General features: G+C 54.3%; 8 protein-coding genes across 8 annotated transcripts; 5 read left to right on the top strand and 3 right to left on the bottom strand.

The window, feature by feature from the left end:
• Nucleotides 1–2,309: 2,309 nt before the first annotated feature.
• On the bottom strand, nt 2,310–2,996 carry Z517_09200 (uncharacterized protein; the record flags this gene model as incomplete). The annotated part of the gene is made up of 1 exon (XM_013425110.1): nt 2,310–2,996. The coding sequence occupies one exon, from the start codon at nt 2,994–2,996 to the stop codon at nt 2,310–2,312; it is 687 nt and encodes a 228-aa protein (XP_013280564.1).
• Nucleotides 2,997–4,529: 1,533 nt separating this feature from the next.
• Nucleotides 4,530–5,890, top strand: Z517_09201 (uncharacterized protein; the record flags this gene model as incomplete). Its single annotated transcript, XM_013425111.1, has 2 exons — nt 4,530–4,868; nt 4,925–5,890. 2 exons carry the CDS (start codon nt 4,530–4,532, stop codon nt 5,888–5,890), a joined length of 1,305 nt encoding a protein of 434 aa, XP_013280565.1.
• A 2,626-nt stretch (nt 5,891–8,516) lies between these two features.
• On the top strand, nt 8,517–9,440 carry Z517_09202 (uncharacterized protein; the record flags this gene model as incomplete). The annotated part of the gene is made up of 1 exon (XM_013425112.1): nt 8,517–9,440. One exon carries the CDS (start codon nt 8,517–8,519, stop codon nt 9,438–9,440), a length of 924 nt encoding a protein of 307 aa, XP_013280566.1.
• A 586-nt stretch (nt 9,441–10,026) lies between these two features.
• Nucleotides 10,027–12,852, top strand: Z517_09203 (uncharacterized protein; the record flags this gene model as incomplete). The annotated part of the gene is made up of 2 exons (XM_013425113.1): nt 10,027–11,118; nt 11,224–12,852. The coding sequence occupies 2 exons, from the start codon at nt 10,027–10,029 to the stop codon at nt 12,850–12,852; spliced, it is 2,721 nt and encodes a 906-aa protein (XP_013280567.1).
• A 755-nt stretch (nt 12,853–13,607) lies between these two features.
• Nucleotides 13,608–15,404, bottom strand: Z517_09204 (uncharacterized protein; the record flags this gene model as incomplete). Its single annotated transcript, XM_013425114.1, has 1 exon — nt 13,608–15,404. The coding sequence occupies one exon, from the start codon at nt 15,402–15,404 to the stop codon at nt 13,608–13,610; it is 1,797 nt and encodes a 598-aa protein (XP_013280568.1).
• Nucleotides 15,405–16,682: 1,278 nt separating this feature from the next.
• On the top strand, nt 16,683–17,813 carry Z517_09205 (uncharacterized protein; the record flags this gene model as incomplete). The annotated part of the gene is made up of 1 exon (XM_013425115.1): nt 16,683–17,813. One exon carries the CDS (start codon nt 16,683–16,685, stop codon nt 17,811–17,813), a length of 1,131 nt encoding a protein of 376 aa, XP_013280569.1.
• Nucleotides 17,814–18,957: 1,144 nt separating this feature from the next.
• Z517_09206 (uncharacterized protein) lies at nt 18,958–19,902 on the top strand (the record flags this gene model as incomplete). Its single annotated transcript, XM_013425116.1, has 1 exon — nt 18,958–19,902. One exon carries the CDS (start codon nt 18,958–18,960, stop codon nt 19,900–19,902), a length of 945 nt encoding a protein of 314 aa, XP_013280570.1.
• A 1,112-nt stretch (nt 19,903–21,014) lies between these two features.
• Z517_09207 (uncharacterized protein) lies at nt 21,015–22,057 on the bottom strand (the record flags this gene model as incomplete). The annotated part of the gene is made up of 2 exons (XM_013425117.1): nt 21,015–21,308; nt 22,046–22,057. The coding sequence occupies 2 exons, from the start codon at nt 22,055–22,057 to the stop codon at nt 21,015–21,017; spliced, it is 306 nt and encodes a 101-aa protein (XP_013280571.1).
• Between the last annotated feature and the right edge of the window lie 468 nt (nt 22,058–22,525).

Consider the following 22,525-nt stretch of genomic DNA (forward strand, 5'->3'; position numbering starts at 1 on the left):
GCCTTGCGGCGACCACCGAGTCGAGAACTTGACACCCAGGAACCGCAGGAATGCTCACCCATTTTACGCTTGGAGAAGTGGAAACGCCCCTCGAGTTCGCAGTGTCCAGGCGTCGAGCGGGATCGGAAGAGGGCCAAACCCAGCGCAAAGTCCGCGGCATCTCAGCATTCCTCATTTCCCTACCGTCGGGATAGATTCTCTTTCCCTGAACCCGAGTTGACCAGGCCTGAGCCTGAGCTACCACAGCGGCTAGTTTACGATCTGACCAAGGACAAAGAGTATTGCTCCCTCTGTTCGAATGTCCTTGGCCAAGGCGATCGCTACGTCTCGCGGATTTTCGTTTTCCAAAGATGTGCATGCGTATGTTGTTCACCGTGGCCCTTCGAACCATTGCTCACGATGATCAGGTCCTGTGTGGTGAATGCGCTCTCAACGAACTTCCCGAATCGGAACGCGCCCGTCGTGGGATCACTCCCCAGCTTTGTTGCCCTAAATCTGACCATTTCACAAAGAAACAGAGGGCATTGGAGCTATATGGCTTGAACTGTACGATCTGTCGAGAATCGATTTCATACGATGACCCGGCCGTCGACACGCACGCACGACTCGATCGGGTCCGGACACCATGTGGTATGTCTTCACGACGCACGAGCAGGATGGTTTTTTAACACTACCAGGCCATCCCTTTTGTCGACAATGCCTCGAAGAGTACATGCGGCAGGATGGGTCGGACTTTTGTAAATGTCCGAACTGCAGGAAACGGTGGTTGAAGGGCACGATGACTCTCCAGAGCTTCAGGACCGCCACCTGCGCGGGGGCCGAAGAATATTGATTTGGGAGTCAGACGGCCGGTGGCACACAATCTAGCTAGGGAATCCGTCATCATCCTCGACCACTAGCGTGTAGTGCAGAGCCATGCTTCCTCCTTGACGGGTACACTTTGGGGCAGGAATTCGAGAGAGCTGTGACGTCCACTCATGAAAGGGAAATTGGCTGGCGGCAAGGGCTGGAGACGCCCACCAACCCGGGCGTCTCGTGGCGGGAGGGAGCGCAAAGAGCGGTGTGTAAGAATAGATGAAGTTACAACCGGGAAAAGGAGTGTTTTGGCCTTTTGGGTGACATCAGGAGTTAGTTGCATCTGATTAGTTAATAATTTTAAAGAGTGCGTTTCCAAGCGCTGCCAAGGGAACTCTGAGGGTGAGTCAGCACCAGTCAGCGTGAAGTCTCACACACGCAGAGAATGAGCGCCCCTTTGAAACCCTTCAAGGCAGTGCACCCTCACTTACTCACTCCCTCACTCACTCAGTGTGTCCCCTGGGGGCCCTCTACAAAAATAAGGTTTGCACACCTCATGTCACCACCCACACACTACCAGGGAGGGGGTGTCAGAATGAACTCCACTTTGTTAAGGGAAACTTGGTCTTTGCACTATACACACCCACATGCACCCAGTGAGGAGCGTGTCCCCCTTGGCCACGTTTATAGTTGGGCGAAGCCAGAGGAGTTCCTGCCGTGTCCTCTGTAGCAGTCATAAATCGTTTTCCAATTATACGACTTCACAGGAGAATTCAAGTAGTGGCACTTGTTCGGTTCTGGCCCGGGCCGATCCTTGACCTCCGATCGCGGCCGATGCAGCTCCATCAACGCGTGAGTTGCCAGGCTTACCGCGAACTGCACGGGTGAAGTTGTTCAAACAGCCTCAGCGTACTTGTGTCGCTGTCGAAGCTGAAAATACTTAGGTTTACAGTAGAGGGTATCTGGATGACCGCTCCGTTCGCCTGTGGTTTGGGCCAAAATCGACTTGTCAGACAAATGGGCGGTGGAAAAGCGTGGTTGACCGAGTGGTAGAACCTGCGAATTCTGTCAGCAAATGGAGCGAAGAAGGTGTGAGTTCTGGCGAAATGACGCCCCGAGAAATACAGCATTGCCTTTCTCGGCTTTCCTGGTGCGGCTACGGTTGTTGGGCGCCTTCTGTCCTGTTGCAGCACCGAGGGGCCGAAGCGATGGGGGCCGATAAACCCAGGCGAGTACCTCTCCAAGAAAAGGGCAACCTTGTATTCCAAGCTGATATAGTTCCTATCAATGCTTATCCAAATGTAGTCTTTCAGCAATTTCCCGCAGCTTCAAGTCCAAATCACTAATGAAGCACTGGTCGTAAATCCAACAAGAACCCCGCGCACTTCCTCATGACCAAAATCTAATCCCGAGTGGGATTCTCAACTGCGCAACTTGACAAACTTACCCAGAGCCTCTGGCCTCGAACGGTGTGAGATGTCATGCTACCACCAGGTTTGACATAGCCCACCTCTCTATTCAGGCAGTGACAGAAGTCGTATGCCATTCGTCTGACAATACACGTGCAGTTTCAACATCAGATCCCTGAATAGAGGATTGTCCACATCGTCCACAAGGTCGTCCTTGTCAATCAGAATCTCCATCGCCGTGCGCAATGTTGTGGCTTCCAGTGTTGTCTCGTCGCACATTTCAGCTCCATCCGCTGATAACTCCGCCATGAGATCCCGGACCATTATTGTGCACAGCTCGCCTTGCATTTCCAGCGGTTGGGAATCGAGATAACTGCGGACAATCCTCATGGCCAGTTCCCCCACCAGAGGGTCAAGCAGGTCAGCCAACGGGGCAAAAATGTCGTCGGCACCAACTCTATCCTTCAGAGATGCCTCACTGCTTAGCTTGGGTCCGTTACTCGTCCCCTCCAGATATACGTCTTTCAGTACGCCGTTGGAGGGTGGCGCAAGGGCTGATGATTCGGCCAAATCTGGCGTTGATCCGCGGGGACTGGGTTGGGTCGCCTGCTTGATTCGGGCCTCGATCAGCCGCTGAAATTGGTCACTGGTCATCCGTTTCGTGCTTGGCTCGGGAATCTCTTTGAAGTCAAGCCACGCCGTCGTCAGAGGCAAGTCTTGAGGATCGATAGAAGGTGATAATGGGGGTCCGGCGAAGGGGCCATCGGTATAAGGTTGCCCCGTAGCTGACATGGTGACGCCTGTTATTAGAGAGTCAGAGCGCTGTAAGGGATTTTAGGAGGTCGAGATGATTGACTAACCCGGCTAATAGTGAAGGGATGAGTGCCGTGCTTTGGAGCGTGTAGGGCATTTGAAACATCTGGCCAGAGTGAGGAAAGGGGGAACCTCTTTCCATTGCCGCCTAATCCTCGGGTGACCTACCAAAGCTGTGACCACCCCATGTTTTCCCGACCACGCAAAGCTGCGGGATTTCCGCAACACACTGGTCAAAGCCACACTGCCGTCGGTGGAGCTCTACAGAACGTGGAGGTAGGTGAGCCACAGCAAGTTTCCCCTCTTTGGAGCCCTAGCAGGATTGTCAAAGGACGCACCTTCCAGGTTTATCTGACCCCCAACCCGCCTGGAAATTGGGCTGCTGGCAAAAGATCTAGACCCATCTCACCAGGAGAGAACCTTCGAGTCGAATGTGCTGTACTCTTGTGCCACTTCGCAGCAAACTTGGTGAATTATGTCCTTTGTCAGAACGCCTCTTTCCAATTCATCGTGTGCGTTTTCGGTCCTTTTACGGCTTGCCTGGCTTCGCTACTTCTATCAATCCATCCGTTCATTTTGTGGCCGTTCAAGCATTTCGAATATTTTAGACGAGGCAACGATCAGCATTCGATAGACCTCGAGGAACAGCCTTTGAGGATGATGACTGGAACACCTCTTCTTCTAGAGTACGGACCGGTGGCACGACAACCCATGCACGACTCCGGAAGAGTGTCGCACTCCAGGCCCATGTTCGCAATCTCGTCGGCGGGATGCCGATGATCACCATGTCAGCGAGGACGGAACTATGGGCGGCTATTTGGATGTAGTTTTCTGTCTCGAGCCTCTCGTCCCGGAGACGCTCTCAGATTGGGCAGCTGCTCCACTCGCTCACGAATTTCTTCTGATTAGTCGCGTCAGACGAAGCAATATCTGTGTAGGATATCACGACGGCTAGTACTCCTACCAAGGCCCAACAATAACGTTCGCCGAATAATGATAGCCAATCAAAAGTCCTTGACAAACTTTTTGTTGGGAACCTCTAATTGGCTATTTTGAGATTACCTTCGCTGCCTGCCCGATCCAAGTCTTTCAGACACCCAAGATCGCGCGAGCAATTTCATCTTCACCTCACGCTGTGCATCTACAAGTCATTTGAGCAAAATGAACAACGCATCACACTCAAGCCATCCACCGCGCTACGACTCCTCTCTCCAAGGTTCATGTCCATGGTGTCTTGTGTCCGGACCCAATCTTGGCATCAGTGAAGAACGTCTTGCCAGAGGAGACTTGCTGGTGCATCGCGCTCTGTGTCTGGGCCGGAATGGCGATGGAAACCCCTTGGGTATCGAGGACAAATGCCTTCTCCCCGATTGCAAGTCCAAAATACGAGATCCAAATCCAACCTCGTTGGAAATGCACTACCGGCGAAACCACCAGATCAGGCTCAGAGATTTCTCTGACGTGAACTCACTGTACAGGCGCTGTCGGTGCGGAGACGCTCCGGATTTTGACATGAACGCCGACTGGGGCTACTTCCTGACCAAAAAGTCACCGATTCGAGGGTTCCTGATCGACCTCTGGCATGCAACCATAAATCCACTGGACTTCAGAGCAAAACATCAGCCAGAAGTATTGAGAGGCTACCGTTGCGATTTTGTACGCGTCTTCATGGCATCCCCGGTCTCATTCCATGCTCATTCCAGTGATGCAATTCCCGTCATCCCATCCATGACCGTTGTTCTCGAGGAGGATCCGCCGGTTCGTCCAAAAAGGGGCTTGACAGAAGCTCAAAAGAACAACTACCTTATAGCCACCTTCGAATCACAGATGGTCTCATACCATGGGCCTATGGTAAGTCTTAATGAGGACAAGTCATTACTGTTGATCGGCTTACTAACCCTGCTCAGGCACACGGAGGTCGAGGACTTAGGTGGAATCAGAAGAGCGTCCGCATCGGCAATCCCCAAATAATCGCTTTAGCTTACGCCACAGACAAGCGCCGCCTTTTGCAACAATTCAAGAATCTTGTCGCGACTGGCCACATTGCAATAGTACTGGAAATGGTGAGCCAGAATGATGGGAGAGTCGTCACGGCACAGGAATGGAAAATCATATGCGAATGCTGCGAGGAAGCAGGCCTATATCTCGTCGTGGACGAGGTCTTAACCGTCTGGCGCTGTGGCGCGCCCTTCGCGCATTTGTTACCGCAGTATAGCGAGTACAAGCCGTCATTCGTGGTATTTGGGAAAGCTCTCGGGGCATGTGGTCTTGCTGTACACTGGGATGGCGTCCACCTCAATCGTCTCGGCTACGCAGAGCCTTGCAACGCAGAAGACGCAGCGAACTTTATCGACCTGTGGGATCACAAGCCGTCCAGGGTGATCAGCCCTGACGACGCCCTTCGATCGTGGGGCTACATCCTGCTCTCTGAAGAAGACAGATGGTGCACACGGGCGCTGCAGATTGGACAAAATTTACGGAGGGCGGTGGCTAGGCGCCATCCGGACGTCCCCGTCGGGGGCTTTGGAGCTCTGATCTATCTCCCATCCGAAGTTGCCGGAGAGATGGACATCGTGGGGGCGGCGGTCAACGGAGACTTGACACGATGGCTCCCTTACCTGGATGAGGGTCTGACTGAATTCGAACACGTGATGGAGCTGTTCCAGGACTCGGGAGCAGCTATGCGACGAGCACTGGCAAAGTCATATCAAAATGTCACCATGATCAGATGCATCTCTTGCAGTGACTACCTTCATGAGGTCATGTACGCGTGCAAGAAGTGCGGTGGAAATGTTTGCGGTGATTGTGTGGCTCGAGGCGCTAGCGAAAGGCACCAGGAGAAGAGGTGTCTTTCAGGGAACAGGGAAAGCTGAGGCCAGAGCGATATCGGTGCCATATTACCTACAGCATTCGCTACACCCTGTGTTGACATTTGCCTGGACGTGGCTGGTGGATTCCAGAATGCCAACCCGGGGAGTGTCACGGAGGATGTCGACGGGGGACCCAGCATACCGGCAGCACCAGAACTCACGTCTCGATCTTGGCCGCAGTACGATCGATGTGTTCGTCCCGGAATCGTTCTTTTTCGAGATTTCTCATCACGAGGGCCGACATCGCCACATTCCTCCAACCACTCATCCTCGGCCGCATCGTGGGACCCATGGTGGCGGCAGTAGGTGGGCGTCCCTCCATCCGACATGAGAGTGCTCGGTGGTGTGCGTGGCGAACATTCCACCGCCCGGTTCGATGTTCTAGCGTGGTACGTACCACGTGGTATAATGAGTTGACGACGATTTCATAGGCTTCGGGATGGAAGATCGCGCCTGTCAGAATGTACGATGTCTCGTTGTGATCGACACTCTAGTTGCTGACACAGCGTCCGTTGTTATCTGTGTAATTTTCGACATTGATTCCGATCCGATTCCCCCATGACCGTATTCTCGCAGGGCGGCGGAGAGTTCATCGACGGTGGTGACGGCGTAGGAGACGGAGGCGTGACGGGATACCCATAAATGTAAAAGAGGTGGGTCTGCTCGAGCAAGGCGTCGCAAAGTATGATCCGTGCCATCGATGCGGCGCATCCGATACATCGACCCACCCTAGTCTTTGAAACAGTCACCTAACGACCACCACGACACCATCTTCAGGAAGGCCGTCACGGCGTTCGAAGATGAGAATCATGACCTCACCTCGTCGGACGGAGGAGAAGAAGATCGCCGCCGAAGGGGACACCAAGCGCGCGACGTATGTCAATGGCTTGGTGACCGCCAGCTCCGATGGCGACGTTGACCTGCTGAGTGGGTTTTGAAACAGCTGCATCATCTGGAGATGGCGAAGTGGCGACGGACGGCCGATGAGTTCGTGGGAGGAGGAGGGAGATGAAGCGGTAATCAACTTCACATGTCTGTTTCTTTTTTTGTCTTGTTATTCCTTTTCAGGTGTTGGTTCTGCGGCACCGTTACAGATTTGGCGTCGGGATTGGCAGGCGTCCGGGGCACGGGTGCGCAAAAGGGCGTTTCGCGGACAGCCCGCGTGCTTTCGGTCCCATGCCTCCGGGTCAAGGGCGGGAGCTACACTTGGTTACCCACGTTGGCTAGGCCCGAGCCGCTGCACAACAGACGATTTAGAGGAGAGCGCCATGATTCGCCCGGACTGGTCTGGCTTGGGTCTGGATGCCTGGAGCACCCGTAGGAACCCTGCAGTAGTCCAGGTCGTGCCTGATTGGGAATATCGCTACTTCAACCATAGTGGGAGTTCAGGCGGCTAGAGAGTAGTGCCAGTGACGAAGTAGTATGGCCATTGTGTATGTAGGATATCTACTAAAAAATAGCTCCTGAAATCATCGCGTATTGAGACGGCGCATGAGGTTAGATGGCTATATTCTGGCCTGCGACACGAGTCGAGAGTGATGCGGAAACAGAAGAAGACAATCCATGCGACCTCAGTGTAGTCTCGGGTGTAGCTTTACACGTCGTCCTTGAGCTGTTCTGGTCGTCCACAGTCCCGTTCCATGCATCTGTTCTGGTCAACGTTGTTGCTGACCTCGGGGAACATCCTCAGCTAGATTGACTCTGTCCTGTCCCTCTCCAAACGCTCTCGACCCGCTCCCATACCTCACAGACTACGGCCCCTCGCCACGAACTCCCCACTCGGCAACACGTCGAACACGAAAGCGATTCTCACCAGACTCCCTTATTCTATTCCTATCCTGATGGCGGAGATTCGACACCCTAATGGACGTGCTTCCTCCGTGCCTTGACCCGGATGCAGAGCGCCACATTCGTGCGGCGGTACAGCCGAGGCAGCTCGTGGCTGGGGTCAGTCGGGTCGGGATGAGTCGCTAGGCAGTTGGGGTTCAAGGCGAGGCGCATGTTGCTCTTGCCATCGAGAGGCCCCCGCGTCGGTGTGTCGGCAGTCTCTTTGTACAATATCGGCGGCTACGGTGGCAGTAGGGTGAGCCGTGCGTAACCAAGGAGGCCTGGTTTCGCGTCAGCTTTTCTGCCCCTGCATCTCGGCATCGTGTGAACGAAACTCCGAGAGTTAAGCCATGGTGTGCCAAGACGCTCGGGCGCCTCGGAGTTGAGCCTGGTCGAAAATGTGTTGCACCTGATTTGACAATCCTGTGCGGGGCAGCCTTTAATTAAACGCGTGGGTAGGATTGGTAGAAGCCCGCCTGCCTGCCGCCTAGGTGGCTAAACCTGTCGCCCTCGTCCCCTATTTCTTCCCAGTCCCATTCTGCGGTCGCAGCTTCACATTTGACAACAACGTGGCATCTTTCCGTCAATCAAGCAACAAAGCTCTCACTCACCACGACTACGAGAACACGACTACGACGTACTGCTGCGAATCCGTCCGCGAGAAATACTCCAGTCCGGCCGCCAATTCGTCTTCGATCAACCCGTCACTCAACAGATCCGAATGGTGGCGGCTGCTCCCCGATTTGCGATCTTGCTCTAGACTCCGCACCTTTGTCTCGGTTCTGCACGACAGAGACTCGCAATGTCGAAGGACGGGAACCCTCACACTCCTACGCGTTTCCAAAGAGACGTTGACCGGCAATTCCGGGATCGGACGCCCATCCAACATGATTATGAAGCGCCCGAAGATACCTCCAAAGTTAACTGCCAATCACTCATGGACCAGAACTGGTGGAGTGGTGTAGACCCGGAAGATGTAGAACGGAGGCGGCGAGAGCAAATCCAAGAACCGCCATACCACAGAGTGCGTATTCACATGCGACTGGACATGATCAAACGTTATGCCTCAAATTTTGGGCTACCAGATCTGTTCAAAACGATAGATGGTCTGGATAGACTGTTATCGGACGCGGGCGCGGTAGCCGACGACTTTGAGAATGCGCAACGGGAAATTCCTGACACGGTGAAAGAGTATTGGGATCCGGAATACGGCTTCCACCACAACCGTAAAGAAGAGATCGAACGCTCAAGCTACAAATATGACGACTCGCCGCCGCCTGCATCACCTACACACACTTCGGCGATATCCCTCGATTCACGCTCAATCAACCGCCGCTCTCCATCCTCCAACGCAGCTTCCAAGGGTGTTCCTCGGGGAGTCTCCAATGCCCGTGTGCAGAAGAAGCGTGGTGGAAATTACATCGGGACAAGAAGAGAGCAACGAAGAAAAAGGACATCTGAGCGACGGAAGCCTCTTCTCCAGGCGAGGGAGGAAGAGACGGACACAGGCGCCTCTCTGGAGTCTGTTTCGGGCAGGGGGCCAAGCACGACAACCTTGAGCGAGAAGACTGTCCCCTCTGCACGAGCCTCACGTGGACGTGCAGGAACAAAGACAAAAGCGGCCGACAGGCCAGGCCAATCTAACAGAGTGCGAAAGTCGGCGCGAATTCAAAACCAAGAGCAAAAGAAACCCCTCATCGAAAAGAAAACGAAACCCACCTGGTGAGTGGAGGTTACCACCTTCGCCCCAAATATCATCGCAATGTGACAAAATGAGTCGAGCACGGACGAAAAGATCCACGGCAGCGAGCCGTGACTGGGAATCACCGAGGCGTCTCGCGTCCACGTCCAGACACCCTGAGAAGTGGGCGCTTGGCGGCGGTGGGTTGCCGTTTCACCAACCGCCATGCACTCTATCGTTGTACCCTGTGACAGGCATTGGACCGTATTATTGGACGCATACGCTCACCCTTGCCCTAAACCATTTTTTCCTTTGCTGACACCCTCTCACCTGCCCCCTCCCTGGCGCTTTGTGTGGCGAGAGGTAATCCGTCAACAGAATCACCCCATTAACCCAGCCAGCCGCCGCCCTATACCCGGGGCTCTTTTGCTCTTTTCCAGTTCCACTCTTCCTGTTTCTGCGTCAACAACTCTTCAAGTCATATTGGGTTGACTAATTCAAAACCAATTCGCGACCTTTTCGTGCGCAACCTGTTCGCAAACATATTCGCAATCAACCCCCAACCTACCTTAGTCTCGATCGCCCCGTACTCTTTCCTGCATGTCTCTGTGAGACGAGGATGAAGAGGAAAATGAATATGTTTGCATACCATGAGAATGCCGCTGGCGGCGAGGAACCTGCAAGCTCTGTTGCAAACACACCCCTTGAGCCCACTGGCCTCGGCGACGTCGCGGTATTCATTGGTCATATTCAGGGGCGGGAAGCAGAAAGATTTATTGAACTTAATCAAGAGCACATCTGGAACTCGCCTCGCAGGGGTGCGCCGCAAGAGAGTGATGACGAGACCGACGACGAGGAATCGGAACCGTGGCGGGGACAGATGCATGCCGCTATTCCTCTTGATGGTCCCATACTGTGTCATTCCTTTCCAAAGCCTTCCAAAAGGCCAAACGGCTGGCGCCACGGCGCAGAGACAAGGAGATCAAGGGAAAAAGGCGAGAGGCCGTGCGACATGGTGTATCCCCTCAACGCCAAAAGTGGTATCAGCAGCTCGATGTTTCGCATCGACTTTGCCCCTAACCCCGAAAAGAAGCCTACCCCGAGAATCACCCCGGAGATGCGCCACCCCCAGGCCCCCATCCGCATCGAGAGGGGAACAAACACTCTCAGGCGAGGCTTAGGTCATAGCGAGATTCTTGACCAGCCGGCTAAGATATATCTCAACGATAACGACCCCGGGTGTCTGAGTTTTTGGGTGTGGTCACCTGTCCGCAACGCGGCCGAACAGAAGGTGTTCATCGAACACATCAAGGCCTTGTATAATCGTGGGAATTGCCTGGACGAAACACACTTTCCAGGCGTTACATCCGCTGGCGGCTCCACCATGGCCCCGTCGCGTGCAGGCTACGAGACACGGACAGGACTGACTGGCACGGTATACCAGATCGACGGCGAATTGATTTCACACGGTTCTTTCAGAGACGTGTATCCTGTCAAAATCATCGGTCAACCTGTTTGCAACCTAGTCATGCCAAAGCAGACCGCCACCCAGAAACGACTGGCCGAGATGCTGAAAAAAGAGGCCGGAAAGTACCAACTCAAACCCCCTCAATTGAGGCTGGTCGCAAAAGTGGTCAGACTAAAGGGAGATGATAGTCAGTCGACGCAGGACTATAGAGAAATGCTGGAAAAAGAAGCTGAGTTTGTACAAAGTCACCCACATGTGAGTATAACCGTCTTTCTCCCTCCTATGTTTCTTGCCTGCGACCCCGAGCGGACGCGCACCCTCTGGGCTGGTCCCTTACTGACGCGATTGTGTTTTCGCTAGTTTCACATCAACACAATCTACGACATAGCCTACAAGCCCGGAGCTGATGACAGACCGTGGCTCATCGAACAACGCCAGGACTACTGCCTCGACGACGAGTGGTTACCCCTGACAATCGACAAGCCGGACATGGCTAAGCAAATCATTTGCGGCTTAAAGCACATACACGACCACGATTCGATACATCGCGACATGAAGCCGGCCAATATAATGCTGGAGCTCGTAGAGTTCCACGCCGACGGCCTTGATCTGGGCCGATGGGTCGTCAAATTCACTGATCATGGCATGGTGGCGTCTACTGACTACATGGTGGAGGGAAGGTGTGGGTCACCCTGGCACTGCGCCCCTGAGGTCCTGGATTCCAAGCGTTACAGCAAGCCAGCCGACATCTTCTCGACCGGCGTCGTGCTTTTGTGTATGTTTGCGGAATACGACCCCAACCGCCAGCGATCCAACTGGTCGCCCTCCTCGTCTTCCGACGTACGACAATGGATGATCGAAGAAGTTGATCTAATCATTGAGAAGAAATGCCCTCGGGAATACCGGGTTCTGCTCAAGGGAATGCTTGAAAAGAGGCCAAAGGCACGGTGGAACGTGGACAAGTGCCTGGATTTCCTGCTGAGAGGGGACCAAAGCCAAACACGCGACAGTAGCTTCTCGATTGCTCCGACTTTACCTTGGACAACAGAACCCTTTACAGAGGAACAGAAACAAGAGAGTCTCATGAGAAAGGAGGAAGCGCTCAGGCGCGACGGGGTGGTGGAGTCCGACGATGGGCTGTCTGAGAGCGATAGAACCGTCACCCCAGGAGCTCCAAGTCTACTTGCAGACGACAGACTTATGGAGGATGACGTGCCGGCGACGCCCAAGCTCACTCGCCCGATGCGGCTACCCGTCACGCCTTGCCAAGGCCTCGCAGGAGAAGACGCACTACCTTCCGCGGCCTGCACGCCCGTTTTTGGCGATGGCGCTTCGGTTCGAGCCGTCAAGCGAGTCACAGCGCAGCCAGCATCTTACGATTTCAGCGTCACGTGGGACTGGCACGACCCAGAGGGAGTGAGCGGCTCTGGAATTCGGTGGAGAAGCCTTCCACCGCCTCGGGTATCCACGAGCGAATTCTCCAAGCCGCGTCCGAAGCCTGGGCTTCACCTCGGAATTGCCGACGTCAACTGGGGTTTCAATCCGCACCCGCAGACCAAGGCACAACTGTTTTCGCCACCACAGCAGTTGACCGAGAATATGACAAACATGATTCAGAACGCAGAGGGTGAGGATTCTGAGGCAGAGACGGAGATATTGGGCGGAAACGAAGACCCTGAAGTATTGCCCGACACCCGTGACGACAACGATTCTGAGGCAGAGACCGTGAGGCATGCTCAAGACAGAGGACCTGAAGCATCACACTCCAGCCGCAGAGTGGCCCGAACGAATGCGCCGACCAACAACGATCATGAGAACGCAGCACCGGACGACTACAAGCCCATATTTCTTCAGGAGCTGGCTCGAAACAGGAAGCGCAGAGCCTTATTTTCGACACAGGCCAACAAGAGAAATAGAAACGGACTCTACATTTCCTTTTGCAAGGAAGTCGGCTTGGGCAATGGTCGTCGGGCGAGGGTGATCCGCTGAGTGCAGATCTGGGCATTTTTGGCACAACGATTTATGGCATCACATAGAGGGCACAATGTAGGCGTTCATCACACTTTGCTGTTCATGTAAATATATCTATCTATCATGGTTTGGAGGTGGGTATCAGATCCGTTACCTAACTGGAGGGTGAATGTGTGTACTATGGGATCAATAATGATAGATAACTAGCCTATAGATAGAGATGTCAACGCTTGAAGAAGGCTTCAAGGTTGACAGGTATGACCCCTCTTGCTATATACATGCGGTAAGCCAGCTACTTGGCTGGCGGCCTGACTCCTTAGTTAGTGGCCTAAGCCGAGTGTCCAGTGTCACGTGGGTGTTCGTGACAGTGGGAGCACGGGATGTGTTCTTATTGTTTCAGGCACTTGGTTACCCATTACCACCTTTGTGGCAGGATTTTGTCGTGCTTTTTTTGCTCTGCATTTTTGCCTCGGTAGACTTGGACTTGGCTCCAACATGGCGCAGGCCAATGACGCCTGTGCACATGGCTTGTTCAGGACAAAAGGGGTCGCGCAAGCCGAGGCCCGTAATCCGTCCATGGCGCCGCTGCTGCCAATCAGCAATCCCTTTCTGAGAAAGAGAGAAGTAGTATACCACCTAAAGAAATACAAGGAGATGACGATGAGTAAGGTTACCCTTCGGAAATGAGAGTCCTAATTGACAAACATAAAGAGAACGGGCAGCATGATAACGCAAGGTTGTCTGCCCATGTTTAGATCCAGCTTATGGAGCAGCTATGGAATGACTGGCCGCTGCTGAGAAGCACCGCCAGTTAAAAGTCCCGCGGGGTTCGTAAAGCCAATCATGCGGCGGTTCTTGCTATCCTGTCCGGGTCCTCGAGTGGCGATCTCGGCCTTTGCACCTAGAAGTAACGAGCTCACGTCGAGCTCAAGAGTCTTCACCCCGCCGAAGAGCCGCACCACCTCCTCGATGTCGTCCTTATTGGCGGCTCTGGCGGGCGTGATCTTCTCGATATCGCTGATTAGGTTGTTGATGGCATCCATGTCGTCGCACACCAGGGTCTTGTAGTCGTTGATCCGTTCGCGAGCGCCAGATAGGAAGGCGCGAACCCCGTCAACGGCGCGGTTGGCAGCCGGCGCGCTCTCGAGATTCTCTAGGCGACCGAAGACTTCCTCGAGGATGCGGACGAAGACGGAGTACTTATCGCGCCCGAGCTCCTCGATCATGGCGTGCGTGTTGGCGAGACTGTAGCCCCGCAGCACGGCGTTGTCCTTGGCCTGTTTGTCGTTGATAGTCCTCTGAGCATCCAGCTCGTCCTGACGCAGGGCGGCGAGGCGGCGCTCCTTGACCGCTTCGGCCTCCAGCTCCTTCGCGCGGTCGTGGAGTCGTTGTATGGTGACCTCCTGGTCGCGAATGGCCTGCGAGAGACCGCTGCCGCGGGTCTTCATCGACTTGATCCGGCGCTGCAGGCTCTCGGTGAGCTCCTTGTGGTGGGCGGCGTCGCGCTCAGCCGCCGCTAGGGCCACCTGGAAGTCCTTCTGGCGTTTCCGTTCGGCGCTGATGTCACTCTCGAGTTTGTCATGGTGCATCTGCTCTGCCAGCACCTTCGCCTCCTGTTCTTTGATCTTCTTCCCGAGGCGCGCGATCTCCTTGCGCATCAGCTCCTCGGCGGCGGCGGTCGCTTGAGCCGTCTCCTTGGCCACCTGCTTGGCCTTGGCCTGAGTCTTTCTATGCTTCGCGCTGGCGCTGGCCCGGGCCTTTTTGTTCTTGTCCAAGTCGTTCAACAGCTGTTTGTTGAGCGAGTCGCGGGCCTCGACGAGGCTGGCCGACGTCTGCTGGATGGCTTTGATCTCCTTGCCGCTCTTGACGAGTTTGTACTCAAGGGTCTTTTGGCGGTGCTCGGCGACGCTCACGTTGGCTCGGGCCGTGGCGAGCTGCTTGGTGAGCGCGTCCTGCCTCGACTCCTCATCCCTCGTCTTCTCGTCGACGAAGCGCTGGAGTTTGGCCAAATTGTCCCGAAGCTCGCGTGACTCTGAGCTCGCTGAGTTGAGTTGGGTTTGGAAGAAGCCCTCCATGTTCTGGAATGCGGCGTGGGACGCGGCCCTGCCCTCGGCCGAATGGCTCTCGATATAGGCGATGTGTCCGTGCATGCCGTGGATGTATCGATCGCGGCCGGCCACTTCCTCCCACGCGTGCTCCGCCTGGATGACGGCGTTATAGGACTGCGCCTGCAGGTCCATCACTTGGTCTTGCAGCATGCTGATCTCCATCTGGAGGCCCTCGTTGTGCCGATGGACGGCATCGGTGTCCCATCGTCCCTCGACAAGCTCTTGTCGGAGTGTCCCGTTCTGTTGTTCGACGGTCGCCGCGCTGCTCTTGCCCTCATCGATGCGTTGCTGAAGCGTCTCGTGCTCGCGTCGGGCGGCATTGAGCTCGCTCTGCAGCCCGGCAAACTTTTTCTGAAGCGCTTCCTTCTCTTTCTTTTCGACTTCAAGGCTATCTGTGAGGAACTCGACTTGCCTGTTGATACCGGCAATGATCTCTTCGGGTTTCAACGCTTTCATCGACATGGCTGGACTACCGGAGGTGAAACTGAGGGCGGCGGCGGGAGTCAAGATACCATGTGCGACTTAACGGCGATGGAGGCGTTAAGGGAGGAGGAGGGACGCCTCTAGGATGGAAAACTAGCAGCGGGCCTATGTTAGCTGCCGGAAGTAAAAGTAAAGTGGGTGTTGATTTCTTGAAGCTTGTGGTACAGTAGTGAAGCGCAGAGGTTGTAGGTAGGCGAAGGGAGCATCGTATTTGTCTACGTTGTAGGTGCAAGGTCCAACTTCTTATGGCGGGAAGTCTTGCCCGTAAAAAAGGCGTCCATTCGGATCCCTGAAAAAAGGCGTCCAAAGTGGCTCTCGCATGAATGGGTGCATGCTGTGAGTGGGCGGTGGCACATCGTCCAGGGATAAGTAAGGCGCGTGCGTTAGGCATCCACGACTGGTACGCGCATTAGCGTGTTTTCGCTGTGTGTTATTTTGGGTGGAACGGGCTTGGAGAAAAGGCAGAATCGTCTCAAGGGAGGTCTTTTGTTCGCGGCATGACACACTCGCGTTATCCCTACACCGGCGCATGGGTGCACCTAAACTGCACCTGCCAGGGTGCTACGCCTGTCAAGTCACGTAGTGTTCTAGCGGACCGACCAGCTGGTCTTCAAATTCCGACCGTCCCTTACGTAAATGCACTCACCGCTTTTTCAGGGCTGTCCATGTACACACGTGGATCACCGAACGCGTGTCTTGGCATTCCATCGGACGTCAGCTGCGTCAGCTGCGGCTGAGCGACGCCTTGTAGGCTTGTTGGGCTGTTACTCACTAGATAACTATGTCCTGCTCCTGCTCGGCCCCAACCTTCATCTTCTCGGTCACTGTGTGAATATATCCCGTGCGCTCATGTGCATAGATGACCACTCTCGTCGCACCCGTTGGACTCTTCTCCCTCTGAGCCCTTGTGAGGACATTGCTAGGCTTGTCGCTCTCTTTCACGGCGGCTGAAGCGTAGGTCTCCTTGCACGCGACATTAGGGGCGACTGCGTGAAGTCCGACTGTTTAGGTTGGACCGACGACGTCGGAAAGGCGTGTGTAATAGCCATTGCAGCACTACTCTAGGAAAGTCATGGCTTTTACCTCAGATGACTTTGAGGCTATGCTAACGATCAATCAAGACACGGCGTCGCAGCCCGATCGACAGAGAATAGTCGGCGGGTGTATCGACAAGAAAATTCATCGAGACATATGGAAGCAGCCTTTACCGATCCCAGGCCAACGACCAGGCCAAAAACGCAAATGTCAGCCCCCCAGATGTCAGGCTTCAATGACACCACGACGTCAGGTCCCGGAGGACAACTCGAGCTTGTGAAAAGACCTCAGGTTCTTCCTGGTTGGGGCTATGCGTGCGATGCTTGCAGGAGAAGAAAGACGAAGTGTGACAAGACAAAGAATTGCAGCAATTGCATAAGGCTGAAGTTAGTGTGCACCTTTGATCATGCCAGGACTTCGAGAAAGCACAGGAAGCACCTCAAGTCGGCAAATGACCTCCAAGCGGTGGATTTGAGCTTCTGGGCGATGGAAGCGGACGAGTCCGTGGTCTCCCCGACCACGAACTCCAACGGCGTTAAGATCGATAAGGGAACGACACCAATCGAGGCATCAGGAAACTCAGCCCCTGGCTGGATGCCACCCGCCAACGCCCTCACGGCCGTACCAGCCAACTACACCAACGTGGTCGGCCCCAACTATTCTCAATACCATGACCAGAGGCGTGTCTACGAGTGCGGCCCTGACGCAAACAGCACCCTGGCAACAAGCTTCAACAGAGAACCGTACGCCCGTGTTCCATCCTCAGTGCCATACCCGGTGAACACGCATCCAGCTCCTCCTCCTTTGGACGTCGCAGCAGGACAAGGAAACTACGTCGTCATGGACGCCAGAGAGGCTCCCTACGATGAACAGAAACCTGTCTACAATTGCAACCCTGAGCCGAATGGCACCGCACCGATTAGCTCCAGCACAGCGCCGTACAGTCCAGGGACCCCAGAGTCATTGCCGACGGAACAACATCCTCAGTGTCGCGCCTGTGGAGGTTTCGTCGACTCAGGCCCAGCTTCCGGCATTGAATCTTCAGCCTTCGCTCTGTTACAAGCCTACGTCATGTCCGGGATTACTGTGCCTCGCGACTACCTGCCTCACCTCCAGAAACTCGTCCTGACGAATCCCCAAGGCTATCTCGCAGCTCTGTGTTCTTATATACAGTCTGGACACGGCCGAGCCATTTCATTGCAGCACACGATGACAAGGAACGGGCCCGTCGGAGGCTGGAGTGGTGGTCCATACGACCAAGTGTCAGACGAGTATACAGTAAGGAGGGACGCGGTAGCCGGGAGCCACCCGCAGCTTACAGGATCAGCAGAGTCTAAATTGGTTACAGGTTAACCCTCTGCGTCATCTACGATCTACAGGAGCGCAGTACGTGTATTTCAGTGGTTTCTGGAGGATTTTGCGTCGTTCCTAGTTTGCAATTTTCTTTTATCCTTCTTTGTCTGAATTCTTGTAATTTTTAATGTTGTTTTTCTATTCATCCCTGTATTTACATGATGGATGCGTAATTGGTTATTGAGCGCTCGAGTTTCATTGCGCGATGCGATGCAGGCACGCGTTGTGCGGGTCGGCTCGTTGTCGACGACAGCAACCCGAAGAAAAGCGCAGAGGGGCTTCTTGGTAGGGCTGGCTTGAAGGGAAAAAAAAGGCGGTGTGCGTTGTCTGTCAATCACAGAACCAGCCTGTGCCAGCTGGGGCTAGCACAGGGGTCAGACGTGGGAAAAAGTAAATGGTGTCAGGTGAGGGACAAAAGGTTGTGCACAGCCGGGGTCAGGCGTCCAACTCGGGGGTAAATTCGCTTACGTATGATTAATTACCAGCGTATTCCCGTCCCCATCCCAGCCACCCCCAAAGCTGTTTTCCCACCCATTGTGTTCTTGTCTCTCTCACTTTCCAACTGTGTCCTTCCATATCACACTGCTGCCAGCTTACCCATTGTGTTCTTCGTGTCACTTGAAGCGTGCCCATGTGTAATTATGGCGATGACCACTATGCTGGGCCATTGTTCGCCTCCAATGAAACATCAATTTGCAGGACAAATTGAACCCCGAGGTGAGTAATGTTGGCCTGTGAACCTTGCCCACAGAAGACCGTACCATCTTCTAAACCAGCTGATTGTGACTGAACTAAAGGTCAAATGCCATATTTCGATTCCCAGGGCCAGCCGTATGACGCATCGCCCGAGCCCGAGATATATAAAAGGCCCCGGAGGATATGCAATGAGTGTAGACGGAACATAATCAGGTGTGACGGAAGAAAACTTTGTGGATTTTGCAAGACGCGCAACTTGAACTGCAGCAACGGGGATCGGACCGGGAGAACAAGCATCGCGTGCAAAGTTTGTCGGCAGAAAAAGTCAAAGTGCGATGGACAGCGGCCATGTCAAGCTTGCCAGGAACGCAAAACGGCGTGCAACTACCTTGGCAAACTTCGCCGCTCGCAAGCTTGGAAGGAAAAGTTGGGCGCGTTGGGGGAGGTGATGATTTCGATTGTACACACGTCGGCGCCCAAGAGCCCCTCACACCACTCCTCGTCGCCTGTGGAGTGGCCCGCGAACTACGACGACCCCTTCCTCAAAGATATTTTCGACCACCCCGGTGACTATGGCGCTCTTCAACTTGTGCCCCTCATCAAGCTGTTGGAATCATATCGCTTGATCGACGACGCACTGGAGCATACTCGTGAGCAGGCGGTGAAAGCTGTCGTGTGCAAGATTCAGGCGGCGGTGTTGGAGTCATTAGCACGACACCCCAGCAATGATGGCGACGGCGACTCCGTCGTGGCCGAGACCGAAGACATTCCTGGCAACGGGGTCTCTGAACAGATACCTGTCGATGAACCCGGCGCTGACGCAAATACAACCGTGCCGACTTACCCAACAACCACTGCAGCGCCTTTGCCGCCGTGTCCACCCACGACGGGCGCGTATCAAGCCCATCCTCCTGTTGATGTCGCACAGCCCACCTCGCACGGGAATCACTGCTGGTTTGGACCGATTCAGCAGAATATCAACGTCTGGAATAATTACCACGGCACAGCAGCACCAGCGCCATCAACCCCAGCCACCATTACCACCACCAGCCCATCACAGAATGCCGCTCTTCTTGGGGTGCCTCAGCAGATCGGGACGTCTCAGCTGATCGGCGCGCATGCGCAGCCAAACGCCCATCAGCAGCAATACGACCTTCAACAGCGATATTTCCAGCAATTCGCGGCCACAACACCCTCTCAATTCTTGTCTGATCAACCCTTGTCCAACTTTGTTGATACCAACCTCGCACCAGCAGGATTCTGGAACACAGAGACTTCAACAGCATTTCCTCAAGGGGTTCTCCGAGGCGGGGCAGGATTCCCAGGAGGATACTTTTCTTGGCAACCATTTGTTCCCGTCGTCGGTTTCGAAAATGGGAGGGCGCATCCTTGATCCACTCGTCCAGGATCTACCACGGTTCCACGACGGTCCACCATTGCCATTCTTGTCTCTTTCCTTTGTCTCCTGTCAAGGTGTCAGCTTGTGTGCATAGTCAATACACTAGATTGTCCACCATAGCTTGTCTTGTACATGTCCGGTACAGATTATTGTACATGTCCGCCATACATGGATTGTTGTACATGTCTGTCCATATCTCCCCTTGTGGAACTTGTCAATGCAACGTGCGGCATTCTCCACACGCACGGTATGACAGTAGGATTCAGTTACTTTCGTCCGGCGAAGCGTTTGTCGTCTCGTGTATGTCTGAGTTCGGGGAAGGTCAAAACGACTGGGCCCTGCCCATGCAGGAGACGGGAACCTACTGCACCCAGCTCGCGGTCACTTGAGTAATGGGTTTTGCCTTCTCCTCTCCGCGCTACCGGGGTTGGACAATCCCGCGACGCGCAACCGAGCCACATGTAGCACGCTGACAGCGGCTGCGAGCCGGTGCGGCGGACTGACATCGAGCCTGCACGCATGTATGTGCACACCCTCGTTGCTGGCTTCCAAGAAAGACAGACAGCGCGCCTCGGAGGCGCTGTGCAACTGTCGGATGGGCTGCGTTATCCTCCCGCCGTGGAGGGGGGTATACATAGCAAGTTCGCAGTGTGAGACCATAAACAGAATTGAATACCAAACCACGTGCTACTCAGAGAGCATTCGAAACATTCCCGTCATAAAACCCTCCATCCACGACCCGTTCTTTCGCAGTGCATTCTCGCAGGCTTCGCTGGCCTTGTCGAGCTCTGACATTTTTCCCCGAAATCGATCTTTACAAGCTTGCAGAAGCGCAAGGCGAGCAAGCATCCAACCACTTCGTCAAGTATACTTGCTGCTCCCGCACGGACGTCATTCAAACCTCCCACAGACTCCTGAATACGGGTGCCGACAAATTCAACCAGTAGGATCTCTCATCGCTGACGCACGAGATCACTGTTTTCGCGAAAACATGTCTCGACCAGAGTCGCCAAATCTCTGACCATGCTTGTATTTAGCCTCACGACGATGCCGTCCGGAAGCACCGTCCTCGCCGCTTCAGACAACAGAGTGTACACCCCACCACCTTACTCCTCTGTCCTCTCCAAGGAGACTTGGGGCTGCTGCACTTCGTTCCCGCCTCTGTTGCTCTGAACTTCGCGTTCCACCCGCTCGAAGATGGCTCGGATTTCGCGGATCTCCAAATACCTAACCGATAAAACGACCAGGCCCAGGATCAGGACGCCAGCGGCGATGATGGAGTAGACGGCGAGGGCGACGGTCGCGAAGCTCGTGTAGACGTCGACGTGGTAGGCGTCGTCGGCGTGGCCGGCCTCGCACAGGACCGTGGCCCAGCTCAGGTCGCGCACAAAGTAGCTTCCCTGTATTCTCTTGTCGCTTATGTTCTTCTTGAAAAAAATCCTAAAGATGTCCGTCCTTATCTGTATTCCGTTGATTCCTCGTTCAAAACAACATATATGACCCGATCGGAATCCGCGACGGGTGGGAGGGGTATTACTGCCTACCAATCAAGACAAGCGGAACAGGAAACAAAGAAACATCTCGCGCCAACTGCTGCGACCTCGGGCTTTTTTTTTTTTTTTTTGTGTTTTTATTTTTTAAACAAATACGCGTCCTTGAGGAAGAGTATGGTGGGCCGTACCATCGTCCCTGCCACTGCGCTAGCGGCTCGTGGACACGTCCAGCACGACGCAGAACCCCAAAAGTGCCTGGTCACGATGATACCAAGCTGTGCCCGCAGGGATGTTGTGCAGATGCCCCCGGAGTGGCGTTGAGTGCTGCCCATTGATGCAGGCTGTGGACGCTCTCGCAAAGAACTAACGACGGCCACGGGACTTTGTTAAGGCTAGGTATCTGTGCTCAGACGAAGAGACTGGAAACGCCGCGGTCCCCTCCTCGTGTCTCCCGCGTGCATCGACTGCAAGTCTGTCAAGTTCTGGTTCAGAATATAAGAACCTACAAACATCCTTGTATGGCTTACCCGAAGATAAGTGAATGCATAGAGAGCTCTGACTGTGCTTAAAAAAGATGTCTTTACCGGGAGCTCTTGCGTTTCTCTCTTTTGGATTTACTCACTGGGCGAAGATAGGTTTCTTACAGGCGAAGACATGACTGAAAAAGTGTTGAAAGAGCCTCTGCACCAGACTTGACTTTGATACTTGGTTCTTCCTCAGTTACTCGGCCGTACTTATTACGTACCACCCTAGAGGAGTCAACTCATCTGTCGCAGGTAGACGGTGTGTTAATGAAAGGACTGGGGATTATACTTCGACCATTCGTGACCTCGATCGGAAATATCGAGTAGAACGTAGTATGGCCAGTGGCAAATAGAGAGAGACCTATCTTGTGAACTGGAGATCCGAAAGGACCGGAACGTGCAGAGAGCTGAGGTGGCTTTGTTCGCATCCGTCTGTCCAACGCTGAAACCCAGAGGCTGTCTCCTCAAAAATCAAGACTTGTCCGCTTTGCTCAATGGATCCTCGCACGGTCGAGGTTGACCTTTTTTTTTTCACAACGGCGCACAGCTGGCCTCGGATGGAGGCCTCGATCAACGTGAACGCGTCGTTACCGGTTTCGA

Source organism: Fonsecaea pedrosoi, assembly GCF_000835455.1.
Source record: "Fonsecaea pedrosoi CBS 271.37 unplaced genomic scaffold supercont1.6, whole genome shotgun sequence".
NCBI classification, from domain to species: domain Eukaryota; kingdom Fungi; phylum Ascomycota; class Eurotiomycetes; order Chaetothyriales; family Herpotrichiellaceae; genus Fonsecaea; species Fonsecaea pedrosoi.